This window comes from Ovis aries, chromosome 22 (assembly GCF_016772045.2).
Source record: "Ovis aries strain OAR_USU_Benz2616 breed Rambouillet chromosome 22, ARS-UI_Ramb_v3.0, whole genome shotgun sequence".
NCBI classification, from domain to species: Eukaryota; Metazoa; Chordata; class Mammalia; order Artiodactyla; family Bovidae; genus Ovis; species Ovis aries.
This window is the reverse complement of record NC_056075.1, coordinates 33,882,850-33,900,532: the sequence shown is the minus strand read 5'-3', so window position 1 is coordinate 33,900,532 and position 17,683 is coordinate 33,882,850. Positions and strand designations below refer to the sequence as shown.

The 17,683-nt window shown below is 37.7% G+C and overlaps 1 protein-coding gene across 3 annotated transcripts in view; it reads right to left on the bottom strand.

The window, feature by feature from the left end:
• NHLRC2 (NHL repeat containing 2) overlaps positions 1 to 17,683 on the bottom strand; it is a 63,973-nt gene that overhangs the window by 13,333 nt on the left and 32,957 nt on the right. For 2 of the 3 annotated variants that reach the window (XM_060404721.1, XM_004020207.6), the window contains exons 6-10: positions 10,239 to 10,338; positions 6,851 to 7,082; positions 5,932 to 6,054; positions 4,830 to 5,039; positions 3,591 to 3,810 (exon numbers count right to left, since the gene is read on the bottom strand). In XM_060404721.1, coding sequence (XP_060260704.1) covers positions 3,591 to 3,810; positions 4,830 to 5,039; positions 5,932 to 6,054; positions 6,851 to 7,082; positions 10,239 to 10,338 — 885 coding nt within the window. The remainder of the gene's footprint in view (positions 1 to 3,590; positions 3,811 to 4,829; positions 5,040 to 5,931; positions 6,055 to 6,850; positions 7,083 to 10,238; positions 10,339 to 17,683) is intronic. The other variant, XM_012102958.5, reaches the window with a different exon arrangement.

The window sequence follows — 17,683 nt, the reverse complement described above, 5'->3', positions numbered from 1 at the left end:
AGAGTTGGACATGAGTTGGCAAGTAATGCATAACAATACAATAAAAACAGAACCAATGCCTTGGATAAGTGTTAAGATAACTAAGAATTTTCTCTATAGATTATTTCATTTTCCTTTAACACTACCTATATTTTGTATTCTAATAACTCAATATTAATATCATTAACTTGTGTAACTGACAAAGTAGAGTTAAAATAAGCATGTTAATTTACCAATATCCTACTTAAAATAATATTTAATTTCACAGAGAGAAATTAAATTAACATGATCTCCCAGTGATGCAATGCTTTCAGACTAATGGACCTAGGCAGAACAGCTGAACTGGCAGTCGAAGACTTGCTCTAAACTTACTGAGGAATGAATGGCCAGGGTCTGAGCTCTCTTCTGCCCACAAAGCTAGCTCCAAACATCCGCTAGTGCTGCACGGCTCAGAACCCTCCTCTGCAGGGAGTGGACGCTGGTGATCTTCTCACAAGCTCAGTCGGTCCCTCCAGAGCCAGCACACAATTTCTTCTGGCTAGCCTACCACGAGCTCTCTGCTCTCTTGCATGGATTCCAAGCGGGCAGTTGCAGGACAATAGCTGCTACCCTGAGAATGTACCAAGGTAAGAAGGCACATAGCCTGGATCTGGGTAATGTACAAAAGAAAAGTGTGTGAGAGGGCATGAGGGAGGCGGAGTAGGCCAGGAAACCGAAACCTGAGTGAGGACATGTGCAAGAGCGTGGGAGGCTCGGACAGAAGAAGATCACTAGAGACAAGAAGTCAGGATTCAATTATGGACAACAACTATTTCACTTTGGAATTACGGCCTACTCAGTTAGAGAGGCTGGAAAGCACTGCTATAAGATAAGCAGTATACTGATTACCTATAAATTCATGAAATAAGTTCACACTGATTCAAATACACACCCAAATCTTAACATAATTGACAGTAACTGAATACTTTGAGAATAGGCTCAAACAAGAAGTGTTCTTAGGCTAAAAGATCACAAATTAGACAGGACAAAGGCTCTGCCTGGATTCTAATCACAGTAATTCATTTGTATTCAATTACACATCCTCCTCCAAAAATGTTTTTTCTTCTACTCGAATGGCATACTTTTAAGCAATGGCTTTGGCATTCATTTTCTTGTAGCAAGCAAGTTAATGGGGCTCAAGTGCTACTTTGGGAATCTCTGGAGAAGAAAACACAGATTCAGGCTTAATAACTGGTCTCAATGGACAGGAATCTGAGCAAACTCTGGGAGACAGTGAAGGACAGAGAAGCCTGGTGTGCTGTAGTCCGTGAGGTCACAAAGAGTCAGACATGACTGAGCAACTGAACAAGTCAAGTCTTAATGATACTACCAAAATAAAATGAACAGCAATTGAAAGCTCTAAAGTATTTGACAAGAAACTATCTAGAAAAGTGAAAGATAATACAACAACCAAAGAACTGAATTAGAATCTGTCAAGTTATTTCAGTTAAAAACAAGAATAAAAAAATTTTTTTTAATCATACTCAAGGGGGAAATCTAATTCTTTAGAATCTGTGAGATTTAATGGTAATCACATTAGTGGTGATCACAATTAATACTGGATCAGGACTTCAGAAAACTTCTGACTAAACTACTTAGTAACTACACTTCTTTCTTTTTAATTTATTTTTCACTGGAGGACAACTGCTTCACAATGTGTTGGTCTGTGCTGTGCAATGTGAATCAGCCGTAAGTAAACACATATTTCCTCCCTCTTGAACCTCCCTCCCAAGCCCCCCACCCCACCCCTCTAGGCTGTCACAGAGCTGCTCCCTTGTGCATAACCTTGGCTGGAGAAAAACCACTTCCTTGTGGACTAGACTGACTTTCAATTCATGACAGCCAGCCTCAAATGCAGCCTTTCAGCCGTTCAGCAGTCATACTGTATTTCCCTCACGTGGTTACCCTTTCACCCTTCAGACCCTCTTTCTTCAAACCTCCAAAACCTCCCCATCCCCTTCTCACTCTCAGCTGATGGTCATACTCCCCAACATATTAATACTAAGAAAACAAGCATACAGAAAAACACTTCTGCAAGTATTCATCTCCACAACTTCCTATCCAGATCTCTGGGTCACACCTGGAGCCTTCCCTCCTCACCGTGGAAATGCTGCCCACTTCCCTGGCAAAGACCAGTTTTCCACCTGTGCACTCGAGCCTGTCCCCTCTCGTATCTTCCTAAAGGATATTCACGGCTACCACACATCATCTTTTCTCTACTGATCTTTGCCATCAATAACAGCCAACACACTGCTCTCCCAACTCTGCTTTCCCCTTCAAGCAACTGCTCTTTCCTGTTATCTAACTAAACTCCTCAAAGAGCCATCTACATTTGCTTTCTCCAGTTCCTTTCTTCTTTTTTAATCTGCTCTCATCAGGCACCTCTTTCATCATTCTGAAATAGCTCTGGTCGAGGATATAAATTAACTATAATGTTGAATCAAAGATCAATTCTTAGCCCTTATATTAGCTCATCCATCAACAGCACTTGACACAGCTGATCACTCTCTCCTAAAAACACCTGCTCTAGAAAACCACCCTCTCTGAGTTTTGCCTGTACTTGCTTGCTTATTCATTCTCAGTCTCCTGGGAGGGTCCCTCTTCCCCTCCTTGATCTCTATGCTGTAATGTGCCAGAACACAGCCACCAAAGTAGAGCCTATGGAACGCCTGTTGGTCCACAACACAATGTGTTAACTCAACACAGTGATGAGTTAAGTGCAGAAATAGAGAGTCACATTTGGAAACTTCCGTAAAATCCAAATGTGTAACCGGTGGCCTTGAATTTTATATGTCTTTAGAAAATTAAGTTCATTTCAAGCACTAGTAAGCCTAGAGCTAGCTTGAGATGGAGTGGCACAGTGGAAGGGCTTCCCAAGTGGCGCTAGCAGTAAAAAAATCTGCCTGTCAATGCAGGAGACGCAAGAGATGTAGGTTTGATCCCTGGGTTGGGAAGATTCCCTGGAGGAGAAAATGGTACCGCATTCCAAAAGTCTTGCTTGGAAAATTCCATGGACAAAGGAGCCTCACCGGCTATAGTCCAGGGGGCTGCAAAGAGTCGAACATGATTGAGCGACTGAGCACGCACACGCAGCACAAAGAAAAAGACACTAAATTAAGAACAAGCAGAGCTGGGTTCAAATCCCATCTTTTGACCTAATTAAATACATGCCCTTAAGCAAATAATTGTATCTCTTTCAGCCACTAGCCTCCTCATTTATAAGAGGCTTAGAACAGAGGGTGTCTTCGGATGCCTTTCAGTTCTAATATTCAAAGACCTATCATTCTAAGACCGCAACAGTCTGCCTCATGTGATGAACCTGCCTAGGAGTAAATGGCAGCAATTATGATTAACTTTGGGTGAGTTACACAGTTATTTAATAAAGAGAGAGAAAGAATCTCAAAGACTAAAGAAAACTGCTAAAGTGGGGTTAGATCTGGATCTTTTTGTGTTATAAGACCCCCTTCAAATCCAGCCTAACTGTAAAGGATCACATAACAAATAAGAAACATTTCTAGATCAAACAACAAGAATTCATGAAATATTTGCATTTGCAAAGGTTATTGTCATACCTTCAGCTGACAGAAACCAGCAACTGGAAGCTCCCTCAGTTAGCTTTGTTCCCGACGGGAGGTCTAATCTCAGCTTGAACTGAAGAGTCTGTCCGGGAGACGCAGCCACGGGGGAGAGTCTAATGCCTGGAGCAGACTTGGGTAGCTTGGGTAAGGTCTTTGGTTTTTCTGCTAGACTTGGACCATCCACCACAGCATTTTCAGATCTGAAGACTGGGAACTAAAAACAAGAAAATCTGTTTTCTAAAGCATAGGTACTTTACAGCACTGTAGACTGAGAGAGCTTATTTTCAGACTTCAGTACAAAAGTGAGGTTCAATGTCAAGGAAACTTGATTGCCATTTTCTTCTGAATCAGAATGCATTTACTTAGACTTCCTCATGATTATTTTGTAGGTTCAAAAAAAACTTCATCCTGACCAAAAGACTATCAACATTTATGAATGAAATGGAATGAAATTAATTGTTCAATATGTTTATAGATAGCAGGAAATTAAAATAAAACTATCAATTTAAATACAGTGGATGTAATACACACCCTCTTATACTTTTCACTGCCAACTATAAGACATCATTCATCTCACATCAGAGATCTATGTCAGGAGAAACGAACTTATGCTACAATGGCAATCTGTGTTTTTATTTTAAAATATCTTGGAAATTCCTATAATTTTAGACAAAGAACTCCTGCATTTTCTGGACAAATGTGACATAGAAAGGGATAACTTGAAATTTTATTAGAGACCATGTCCATTTCTTTAAAATTAGAATGTATTTAAGTTTCCTCTCATCTTATTTTTAAGTCCTGAGAAATGTGGCTTCTAGACCTTTCTTTAAAGATTATTTGGTAATGGATTCACCATAGGAAACAAAGATTACACATTAGTCTGAGGATTGTTTAAAAATTAAAAAAACAAAAAACACTCGGTTAAACAACCCACATAGTTTGTGCGTATCAGAATGCCCATACATTTAAAAACAGATGAGTCTTTTTTTCTCCTTTTCTGAAAGTTCATCAAATTCTCTCCAACTTCTAGTGTTTTTCTCAAACACTCTTGGCACAGATGGAATTTTTACTTTAAAAATAACAGGATATCCTTGGAAAAGGCACCCACTTGTTACTCTGTCTATATGCTTCACTTTCGCCACTAGTGTTGGCCTAATCAAAAGCGCCTCAGCTGTTGCTAGGGATTTCAGAATCTTTCTTAAAATGATGCCCCTTAACTGAAAGATTACTTACCACGGACACTGTTTTGGTTTCTAAATCCAATACTTTAATTTGATGGTTATTGGTGTCTGCCACATATAATAATTGACCATTCTCTCCAATACACAAGCCTCCTGGTTCATTAAAAGTTGAGTCGGTAAAACTGGAACCAATAATATTACTTGCATTACCAGTTCCTGCCAATGTTGTACAGTTTTTTGTTTTTGGATCCACAACTTTAATCTAAAAAGGACAGAACAAAAATTTATTTATCTGAAGCTCAGTTTCACATTTGTGGTATGGAAGAGTAACATATTAATAGGGAAGGCAGAGAATTCCTGATTGCTATGAGTATTCTTAATAAACATCAGAGAAAGAACAGATACTTTCATATTTTCTTGAACAGCCAAATCAAATTAGTCTAAGGGGAGATATTCCATCCTGAGAACTAAACACTATAAAATCCCTAGTTACAGCCTGTCTTCTAGAAGAAATCTTTGGGAAAAAAAAAATGATTTCATGTTATTCTTTTCCCTCACAATGAGACACAGTTGAACTGACTTCCTTCTTAGGGATATCTAATACCAGCTGAGGATTGGCTACTTATGTTAGACGCTGTGATTCCTGTGTTTCAATTACATTAGATTCATAAGCTTCTCATCACAAAATACTAATATTTATGTTCCAATGATTTTATTTTTAAAATGCAAAGTAAAAATAAAATAGACAAAGAAAACAGAAATGTTGATGAAAACGAATTATCTGCTAACAGGCATGGCAATTATGCAAAGGCTCAAAAATGTTCATTTGTTAACTGGCATATTAATTTCCCTGTTACCTGCCTTCTCCTTATTTCCCGAAGATCTTACTAAACAGCTTTAGTGGCTTGCAATTCCCAATTTTGGGCTATCGTCATTGGGAATTTGTTTAGTCCTTTCCCCAGCTCAGAGTACTATCACATCATTTCTGCAAAGAAAGGACCAAAAAAGGAACAGAAAGGCTTATGTACAGTTGTCAAAGACTGTTATTCCTCTCTACATTTTAGAGTGGCAGTTGTAGGAGGCTCACAGATCTTTCAGCATTTTAAATACCACAAGTGAAAAGCAGGGTATTATATAATTCTGTCAAGACTCACCTTGTGATTGTAAGAGTCTGCCACGTACAGTAAATTCCTTTTCTTGTCCCAAGTTACTCCAAGTGGGTGCTGTAGCCTCGCATCGATTCCTACTCCATCAACATCACCAAAAGCAAATAAATTCTTTTTTTTTTTTTTTGAAAAGAAAAAAAAAACAGCATGTATTAAAATTTTTTCACAGAACTTTGTTAGGGTATAAAGTGAAAATTCAGATGGCTGTACATGCTACTTAAGTTAAATGGGGAAAAGTCTGATTTCATATAAATAGGGTTGGGCATTTGACTGAAACTAGAGAAAAATGACAGAATTCTGAACCTGATTTTTAATTTGTGGTTCTAAGGAATCTTATTCACAAAAATGACACATCTGATTCAGGTCTACTTACCCTGGAGCTCTTTCCACCCTCCTGCTAAATTATCTACTCTTCATCTTTCCCCTTGCTCAGTAATCACAGTTTTATCCTTCCTTTCTCTCGGAAGCCTTGACATTCATACAGAATCAAATCAGATCAGTTAACTTTTCAAAGGTGGTTTTGTTACTTGTGCTTCTTTATAGTCACATTTCCTTTGGTTTGACTTCCATTTTAACATGGATAAGTCCAAGAATTTTCTCCTTCCTATGTCTTACTAGGGCTTCCCTGGTGGCTCAGAGGTTAAAGTGTCTGCCTGCAATGTGGGAGACCTGGGTTCGATCTCTGGGTAGGGAAGATCCCCTGGAGAAGGAAATGGCAACCCACTCCAGTATTCTTGCCTGGAGAATCCCATGGACGGAGCAACCTGGTGGGCTACCGTCCACGGGGCCGCAAAGAGTCGGACACGACTGAGCGACTTCATTTTTTTTTTATGTCTTACTAACGTCACAATTCAGCAAATCGCATGCTCGCTCAGCAGGCACACGGCGCAGAGGCGCTCTTCATTACCGTGGGGTCTCTCTCTCCTCCCACGAGGGGTCTCACTGCTCCGTCTTTCAGCGAGACGGCTCTCACCGTGCTGCTCTCGCTGTCTGCCACGAACAGGCAGCTCCAGGGGTCCTCTGCGGCCAGAGACAGGCCTGAAGGCTGAGCAAAGCCTGCCTTATGAGGGTATGCATTATTCCGATTCTCTTCATTTCCACTTCCAGCAAACCGAAGGCAGGTTCCTTTTTTTAACTCACTAAAGACGACAAATTCACAGGTGAAGTGTCAACACTGTTACACTGACCCAATTTAATTACTAAACAAATGAATGTAAATGAAGCCAATGGTGATAGCATTATATATATATTTTTTAAATCTGCTAATCCTGACCTAGTTATATTGTGCAAATAAGCTTTCATTGTAGTTTTTCTAATCATTAACTTGTTCACCCACTGTATAGGGACCTTTCTATCTTTCTGTTTTTAAAACATACACAAAAGTGAAACTATTCTCAATGATTAAACAGGAGATCCCCGACAAAGTTAAAAATACATGAATAAAGATCACATCACTGATGGGATAGTTTTCCTCCAAATGATCAGAGGCAGGTACAGCTAGATCCCACCTTTACATCCTGGTCTCTTCTTAGTTTCATGCAATATTAGATTCTGAAAGGGGATTAAAAAGATCTAGGTAATCTCTTCCAGCTCTTGATAGTTCTGAGCTTAAATTTTTATTAAAAATGTTTTATTTTCTTGTACATAAGTAGAGACCAGGCTTTCCTGGTGGCTAAGTGGTAAAGAATCCACCTGCCAACCAGGAGACGTGGACTCAATCCTTGGGCTGGAAAGAGCCCCTGGAGTAGGAAATGGCAACCCACTCCAGTATTCTTGCCTGGAAAATTCCATGGACAGAGGATCCTGGGCGGCTATAGTCTACAGGGTTACAAAAGAGTTGGACATGACTTTGTGACTAAACAACGAAAGATATAAGAAGAGACTAGCAAGAAGAATTAAAAGAATCATTTGTGAAAGATGGGTGCTCATTTTAAAGTAATAATATGATTTCGCTGCTTTAATCAATTGCACAAATCCATTTCCTATGCATACTAGGGAAATTTCTATTTAGAGGACTATTGTAATGACTTGTAATAATTTGTAATATGGAGAAAGTTTTATACCTTGGTTTCTAAGTTTATGTCAGAGGAACTGTAAGGAAGACATGCTAGTGTCTTGTATTGAGGGGAGGGAAGAAGCTAACTTGGGATACAAAACAATGAGAGACTCTGTATCATTTTCTAATACTGTAAAACATGCAAAAAAAAGTCTAAAATAACCATCAGTCACTTACTGGTTAATATCATCCCAATGCTAACGTATGTAGGGAACAAGGAGTGGAAGCAAAGGGATAGAAAATGTATAAATACAGCCATTTATTCAGGGCCTATTTATATGTAATAACAAATATGCCAAACAAAGGACTTATAACAATTTTACAAAGGAGCTCTCTTAATAAAAGCTAGAAATAGTGGGGAGAAACAGTAACTTCTAAAAGTTCAGGAGTTATTACCACTTGAAGGTCAGTGACAAATAACGCATCCTTGAAATTGTAATACAAGTCAGTGTGATCAGACTGGACACTTTTCTATTGTGAATGAGTGACAACTCTACTTAGTGAAATTTAGACCACTCTTGACCGTCTAGGTCCAAAACAGTCATCATTGAGAACAAGGTAGTCTGGTCATCTCTGCTGCTGCTTTTTTCCTCATCTATGTTGTTGGTCACCTCACTATTCAGCTTCTGTCAGCTCTGGCCTGGATAACAGCAGTGGCCTCCTCCTTGAACCTGTCTGTAGTATTGCCACACTCCAAATGCTACCAGTGTTCTTTCAAAAACACAAATCTTATGATATCACTTCCCAGCTTAAAACTTCCCATAATGTCATGTAGCATAACTTTCAAATCTCTTAGAAAGATTCTAAGGATCTGGCTTCTACTGACATCACAAGGGTCATTTCTTGCCTGGGAAACCTCTACTCTTCTGAACTCCTTCCTACCCTCTGTCAGGTTCAGTTAGTAGCTAAAAAGGAGATCTTAGTTAGTAGCTTCTTCCAGGAAGCCTTCCTTTAATACCTTAAATTTTATTTATAATGGATGTTCCTCTGATTTATGTAAGAGACCATACCATTTCATCCCTACTGCAAAGCATAGTGCCTTGTTTGCTTAAAAAATATTTTTCAATGGATGATTAAATGCTGCTAAACATCTTATAAAGCAACACACACCCAATTCAGAATATCTGATATTCTGGATATCCTCTCTTCTGATAAAGGTAACTGAAGTGACTGGCACTTACTTTCTACAGTGATTTGATAGTCTTTATGGTCTACAAATTTCATTCATTTACTTCCACAGACCTTCACTGAGTTCCTGTCATGTACCAGATACTGTGCTAGGTGCAGGGGACAAGAAGTGAATGAGAAAGGGTCCTTTCCTTAAAGAGGCAGTCTAGTGGGAGAAAACAGCTTTGTAAACAAATAAGTGCAAACAAAAATACAGAAGTTAAGAGAAGAGGGGAGGATGGTGGGGTGAAGGGTGAGAGGGAGGGAAGAAGGGAGACATGGGAGGGGAGGGGAAGAGAAAGGCTGGAGTGTGAGAGGAAGAGGAAAGGCTTTACAGGAAAAATACAAGAAACTTTGTAGAGACACTACTTTTCCATCTTTATACCCCTGACAGTGGCAGCAATGCTACTTACATTGACTGCACAGACCAGGCACTAGGCTGAGCTTTTCATACATATTAATTCTCAAAACAAAACCTATGAGGTAGATATAAATAAGGAAAACTGAGGCTTAGAAAGTTAAAGTGACTCTCCTAAGGTCATGTGGATAAGAAGTGGCGGAGCCAGGCTCAATTTCAGGCCTGACAACAAAACCAGAGCTATTAACCATTCTCCCATGCAGTCTTCAAATATCTGAATTGATCAGGGATATTAGAAATATGTGTTAAAAGATGTTTCCAGTTCTCTTTGTGAATGCTTGCTGAAACTGCTCTTCCTAAGCTACTCAAGGTTGGGTGTGGTCCTAAGACATACTTGGGCTGATGAAACGTTAAGTAGAAGTGATACATCACTTCTGAAGAACAGTTTTAAGAGCCAGTGAACACCTCACCACCTCTCTCTCTCTCTGCCAGGACAACTGGCAAAGCTTCTGATGCTGCATCAGCTTGGGTGGCAGAGTAGTGCTCCCCCTGCAAACAAACCTTGTCTGAAGCCACCAAGAACCAGAGCTGTTCCTTATGGCAGCATAGCCCCGCATAGCCTGTCTAGTACATTGGGTGTTACAAGGACAGAGACTTTCGGAAAAGGAATTCTGTGAACTCCATGTTTACCCAAACTGAGATGTTACCACTTACTTTTTCTTTGGTAATCTGCCACAGTCCAACAAGAGTGCCCATATTTGATGAGTCCCTGCCATGGCTATCCACAGAATGTTATCTCTTTGGACCTCTGAACCTTTATGAAAAGAAACAGTTATTATCATATATGCATCTGATTAACAAACACCCCCAGTTGTTTCAGAAATTTAAATTAAGGGAGACAACAGTATGTTTATAAATCATCTGATAGAAGGAAGTAAAAACATTTGCAATGTTTTAAGTCGTTTTGGAAATTTTTCCATTTTCCTTGCAAAAGGTTTACTTCTTTAGACTTAAAAATAAAAATATACATTCACAGAAATCCAAAGTATTCTCAATAGCAAAATGTCCCTTTACATCTCTGGGCACAATGTTTTTAAACATTTGATTTCTTATTTTATGTGACAAGAAATGGCTTGACGCACACGCTCCAAAGAAACATTGGCAGTCAAGAACCTAAATTACATGCTTTAAGAATACAGGAATAGTTCTTTGAACAATTTCTCATGGAAGAATTGTACCTTTTAATAGTTCAAGAAATGTATATTTCTACCACATATTAGCTTTTAGGCTTAGACTCACATCACTACTGCTATTTAAAAACCTACTGTTTAATTGTTGTGAACCTTTCTCAAAAAGATATAGTTGACATGTAATAAAGCTAAGAGTACAATATATTATACCTGTTTTCTAAAATTAATAAAGAATTGTTTTTTAAGACTGATATTATCACTTATTACAATGTGACAAGGCTCCATTTTGAAAATTAATTCTATTGGTAAAATATTTAATTATTTTAATTTAAACTGAATTCTGAGTCTACTTTTACATGTAGTTGAGATATTTTCACTAAAATAATTTGGTCAGACATATCTTATGCTAAAAGAAATATCTTGGTAAGATTATTTTCTTTTTACTTTAAGTAGTTGTGTCCAGAAGAAATTTTTCTTCATTAACCTGTACTGTTTTCAAGTGTCTTTCACAGCAACAAAAATAATGGTGATGATCAACAAATTGTGGCACTGTATGCCAAGCACATTATAGAGAATATTACCCAAATCTTCTCAAAAGCCCCAGAAGACAGTGGTGTTATTAGGTCATTTTTACAGGCCCCTTACAGAAGAAACTGAGGCTCAGAGAGGTCATGTAACTTAACAGGCTCACAGAGCTAATAAATGAAGGAACTGGAATCTGAAGCCAGGCAATCCAACAGAAAATTCTATTTAACATGTTGCTCCTTTCTCTGTTAATTGCTATCATAGAAATCTAAAGGATGATACTTTATTTCAATTTAATTTTTCACAGTCAAATACTTTTATAAACAAAAACTGTATTAAAAGTGACAATGGTGTCCATATGCTCTGGGGACTCAGTTTCTGCTTAATCACTTTAAAACTAGATCAAAAGCTCTTCATTATTATATTCTTATTTTATTTTACCCCTGCCATGTGAAGACAAAGCTTAAAGGTGACCTTCTATAAGCCAGAAGAGAGCTCTCACCAGAAACCAATCATGCTGGCACCTTGACCTTGGACTTCTAGCCTCCAGAACTGTGATAAAATAAAATTCTGTTGTTTAAGCCACCCAGTCTGTGGCATTTTGTTATAGCAGCCCGAGCTAAGATATCACTCTGAGAATAGAAATGAGACAAGGAGATCTGCTATCAACACTTCTTTAGCATCATATGAAGGTCCTAATTCATACAAGTAAGAAAAAGCAGCAAAAAGCATAAAGATTAGAAATAAAACTGTAATCATTAGAAGATGACATGAGTTTAAAGCCTCTCTAACTTGGCCAAAGAACTGTCTGGTTTATGCACAAGTAAAAGATCAAATCAGGTGTCCAACTTCTCCAAACAGGCCAATCTAGTTCAACTAGGGTTGACTGTAAGAGGCCAAAGCTTCAAAGTAATATTAGTGTGAGCCTCTGTTTGTTCTTGGTTTCTGTGTACTTATTTCCATTAGAAGCTGGGGGTATGAAAAAGAGTGCAGAAGCAGAGGCTGTGTCAGATTGGGATTCGGGAGTTTATGATTCTGCACACCAACTGATGAGGATAATGATGGGGGGTGTGGTGGTGAAAAGGATAACTATTCAGAACACTTCCTATTTTAAGGCACTGAGCTAATAATAAGCCCTTTACATGGATTATTTCGTTTAATTTGACAACATTAGCAAGTCTTGTTATTATCATCTCTATTTTATAAGAAAACTGAAATTCAAAGGGGTTAAATAATTTGTTGGTATTCACAAAGCTAAACCTGGAATAATAATATCTTAGTGAGCTCAACTCCCTAGTGGCTCAGATGGTAAAGAATCTGTCTGTAATGCAGAAGACCCAGCTTCAATGACTGGGTTGGGAAGATCCCCGGGATATGGGAATGGCTACACACTCCAGTATTCTTAGAGAAGGCAATGGCACCCCACTCCAGTACTCTTGCCTGGAAAATCCCGTGGACAGAGGAGCCTGGTAGGCTGTGGTCCCTGGGGTCGCAAAGAGGCAGACACAACTGAGTGACTGCACTTTCACTTTTCACTTTCATGCACTGGAGAAGGAAATGGCAACCCACTCCAGTGTTCTTGCCTGGAGAATCCCAGGGACGGGGGAGCCTGGTGGGCTGCCGTATGGGGTCGCACAGAGTTGGACACGACTGAAGCGACTTAGCAGCAGCAGCAGTCAGTATTCTTGCCTGTAGAATTCTACTGACAGAGGAGCCTGGCAGGCTACAGCCCCTGGGGTCACAAAGAGTTGGACAGGACTGAGTGACTAACACAGCAGCACATAGCAGTGAGGCCAATCCAGATTATTAGTGTTCCGATCAGAATGAAGAACTGCAGAAGTGAGCTTGTGCTTTGTAAACACCAAGTCAATGTGATAATATTCAGATACAAAAACACAACTGTTTTATTTTATTAAAATAAAAACACTCTAGTCACATTATATAAGATTTATTCCTCAAAAAACAATTGTTTCACCTGATTAGAAGATAAATGTTATTTTAGAGCATATTAATGGAAGTCAGAGAAGCATATTATCTAAGCTGTAAATTACCAGACAAGCATACTAAATAGCTGGATTTCAATCATTAAAAGTCAAATAAGTACAGCTAAATTTCTATCTAGGGAAATGCTGATTAAAGGGCCAAGGAAGGTTAATGGGATTCAGGCATACTATCTTTCCTTAAGTGATTTTAAATCAGGTAAAGTCTGAATTACTTACAGACTAGCAAGGGTTACTGAAAAAAAATTTTTTTATGATAAAAAATAATTCTTGGGTTATTGTCTTGTATGAGTAAGAGTCAGCACAGACTTAATATGCACATTAGAAACATGGCAATGTTTCTGCTGAAAAATGATTTTATTGGCGTTATTTTTAATTATTTTTAGTGGATGACAAAGTTCTGACCATATTTAGAGTGATAATCAAAAATAAAGATGAAAAAACTTTGGCATAAATGTTAATTATTTCCATGCTTTTATCACTGTAACAGCATAATTGGGTTAAATATTCAGGTACTATTTAAAATACAAACACACACATTTACATATTACATATATATTTAAAATAATCAGAGGTATTTCAAATCCCTTTCCTTAATGTCTTCTTTAAGTATGTTGTTCATTACCTGAGTCTCTTAGGGGAATATATATTCCACTGTGTATTTATCTTTTATTTTCCATTCTCTGACCTATTTTATTTCCTTTTAAGATCTTCTTTAAATATGCATATGAATAGATAAGTGTTCATTATAAAGTTTAAACAGTAAGTAAATATCCATGTGCATACCACCAGCTCAGCAAAAGGCAGTATTATTTGAAAGCCTCCTGTAACCCTTTATGAATATATCCTCCTCCTCTCTACTAGTCTAAAAATGTTTTTTTTATTATATTCTTCAGCTTCTAAAAATTACCATGTTTGAATAGCTCTCTCATTGTATAATTAGTCTTCCTTGCTACTGAACATTCTACAAAAACTGAACATTTTTCTGCTCAACAGATTTCCTAATACTCATCCATGCTACTAGGTATAGCTGTGGGCTCTTGTTTGTACTGCACAATAGCTTAATATATGAAGATATTACAATAAATACAACCTATTTTTCATGTTTTCCTTCTGATAATTCCATCCTCTTTCATATTCCTAACTATGGTAAAAATTCAGAAATATTCTATATAATTTTTAAAGTATTAAAGAATTTAAGTGTTTACAAAAACAATTTTTCTTAACCACAATCCCTGTCAAATTGCATTTAATCCCACATCTGCTTAAACCAGTTCTACAATTATATAACTTAAATATATATGAATCAATTCAACATGAATGCAAAAGGGAAGCTATTTCTCTGAAAACAAAGTTAATCCTTTGGAAAGACTCAATAAAGGCAAGTAGCTAAGTCAAATTATTAGTGAACTAGATGTGGAAAGATAACTGGAAAGAATAGCTTTTAAAAATTTCAGCCCTCAGTTTATTTTGCAGGTGTTTAAAAAACTCGCATCATGGTTTAAGAAAACCAAAATAATACATTTTGAGTGGCATAAGACTGTCAGAGGATACAATGTATATTTATAGTTCTTAAAGCATTTTTAGTTTTATGATTCTCAGATTTAACAATTGTTTTCTCTATGGATCACTTATCATAACCAATCACTTCAATAAAGGATTCTACTGGATTTATTCACTTCCACTTTTATTTTCAAAGTATTAGGTAGTTCACAAAGAAATAAACCCTAGTGAGATAAATAAATTTAAAATAATAAAATTGAAGCAATAGGTAAAGAGAGAAGAAAAAAAAGGTGTAGCCATACTAATATTAAAATATGAATGTCATGTTTCCAATATACTTTGCTAAAGACAAACCTAAGTTTCCTAGAAATCAATATAACAATGCAAACACAATCAGTTAAGATATTTAAATTATCCAAGAGCTTAAAAATAAACTTGATACTGAGAAAAAAGTATAATTATCTATAACACAGAAAAGAAATTCTCTAGTAGATATTCAGAGAGGTTAAGACAGTAACTAAAATTAGCAGCAAGCCCTTACAGTAAAAACAGTTAACACTCCCATAGGACTGTGTTTTGATGAAATACAAATATGAAACATATAAATAAAAATGAATGTAAGATACATTGATACGTTAAAATATTTTTAAATGAATGATATGATGCCAAGATATAGTTTAGTAAAAACAATTGTAAGGAGAGGAAGTAGTCTATGATCCAATTTCCCCATACCCTGACAAAATACATTAATCCAGGATTATATTTCAGAGTGGTTTAAAGCAGTGGTTCTAAAAATGATTTTGGGTAACATATCACTTTGAAACTCTGATGAGAATCTGACCAATTCCCCCCAAACCTTAAGTAGAATTTCTGGGAAATTTAAGTACTTCACAAAGTCTAACCACAAATGCCTTGGGTATATTAAGTGAAGGTTAAAAACTCTCGTGGTTAAAAAAAAATGAAAACTCTTGTAGCCATTGTGATTACAGGACATTCCTACAGTATTTGAAAACCATTTACTCTTAGCATTTGAAAGGTGCTGAGCTTATTTAAGGTTATTTAAATTCAAGATTATTTCTCTTGCCAATTATCTGGAAGAGAAGTCACTTTAAGTTCAGTTCAGTTTGGTCGCTCAATTGTATCTGACTCTTTGCCACCCCATGGACCGCAGCACACCAGACTTCCCTGTCCATCATCAGCCCCCAGAGCTTGCTCAAACTCATGTCTATGGAGTCAGTGATGCTATCCAACCATCTCATCCTCTGTCATCTCCTCCTCCTGCCTTTGATCTTTCCCAGCATCAGGGTCTTTTCCAATGAGTCAGTTCTTCACATCAAGTGGCCAAAGGATTGGAGCTTCAGCTTCAGCACCAGTCCTTTGAATGAATATTCAGGACTGATTTCCTTTAGGATGCACTGGCTGGATCTCCTTGTAGTCCAAGGGACTCTCAAGAGTTTTCTCCAACACCACAGTTCAAAAGCATCAATTTTTCGGTGCTCAGTTTTCTTTATAGTCCAGCTCTCACATCCATACATGACTACTGGAAAAACCACAGCTTTGACTAGATGGACCTTTGTTGGCAAAGTAATGTCTCTGCTTTTTAATATGCTTGGTCATAGCTTCTCTTCCAAGGAGCAAGCGTCTTTGAATTTCATGGCTGCAGTCACCATCGGCAGTGATTTTGGAGCCCAAAAATATAAAGTCTCTCACTGTTTTCATTGTTTCCCCATCTATTTGCCATGCAGTGATTGGACTGGATGCCATGATCTTAGTTTTTGGAATGCTGAGTTTTAAGTGAACTTTTTCACTCTCCTCTTTCACCACTTTCATCATTAGTAGGCTCTTTAGTTCTTTGTTTTCTCCCATAAGGGTAGTGTCATCTGCGTACCTGAGGTTATTAATGTTTCTCCTGGCAATCTTGATTCCAGATGGGCATTTCGCATGATGTCCTCTGCATATACGTTAAATAAGCAGGGTGATAATATACAGCCTTGACATACTCCTTTCTCAATTTGGAACCAGTCCGTTGTTCCATGTCCAGTTCTAACTTGCTTCTTGACCTGCATACATATTTCTCAGGAGACAGGTAAGGTGGTTTGGTATTCCCATCTCTTTAAACTGTTAAGTTAAATGCAGAGCCACATGCTTTTAATGGTGCTTCCCAGGTGGCACTAGAGGTAAAGAAACTGCCTGCCAGTGGAGGGGATGCAAGAGATGTGGGTTTGATCCCTTGGTCAGAAGATCCCCTGGAGGAGCGCACGGCAAACCTCACTAGTATTCTTGCCTGGAGAATCCCATGGACAGAGGAGCCTGGCAGGCTGTACTCCATAGGGTCGTACAGAGTTGGACATGACTGAAACAACTTGGCATGCACGCATGCTTTTAATGATCTATTGGGCTAAGGTAGCACTCATTTCCTTTCTAAAAACTGAGCCTAATAAAGATATAAGCCTCAGCACATCACTCCAGTTGGAAGCTGAGAGAGTACTTGTCAACAGAGCCAATATTTTCCTTGGAAAGCAATTTGGGTACACTCTCAATATGAGATAAACAACCAGAAATTCCATGCCATAAAGTAGGACTGAAAAATTTTTAGCCTAGAAAAATATGTAAGTACTCTACTAAATGAATCCAACATAGTAAAGCATCTGGTAAAGTACACCCTATTTTTAAACAATATAAATTCTGATTATAGGCGAAATTAGACAGTATTTGTCTTTCTCTGATATACTTCACGTAGTGTAACACCTTCTAGGTCCATCCATGTTGTCACAAATGGCAAGATTTCATTCTTTTCTATGACTGAGTAATATTCCATTATATATAAGTATTATTATTTTTTTAAACTACTCTAAATAAGCTATAATTTTTAAATTAAAATTTTAATAATCCAAAAAAATCCCCAGTTATTTCTTGATTCGGTTTTCACATGGCAGTAAAT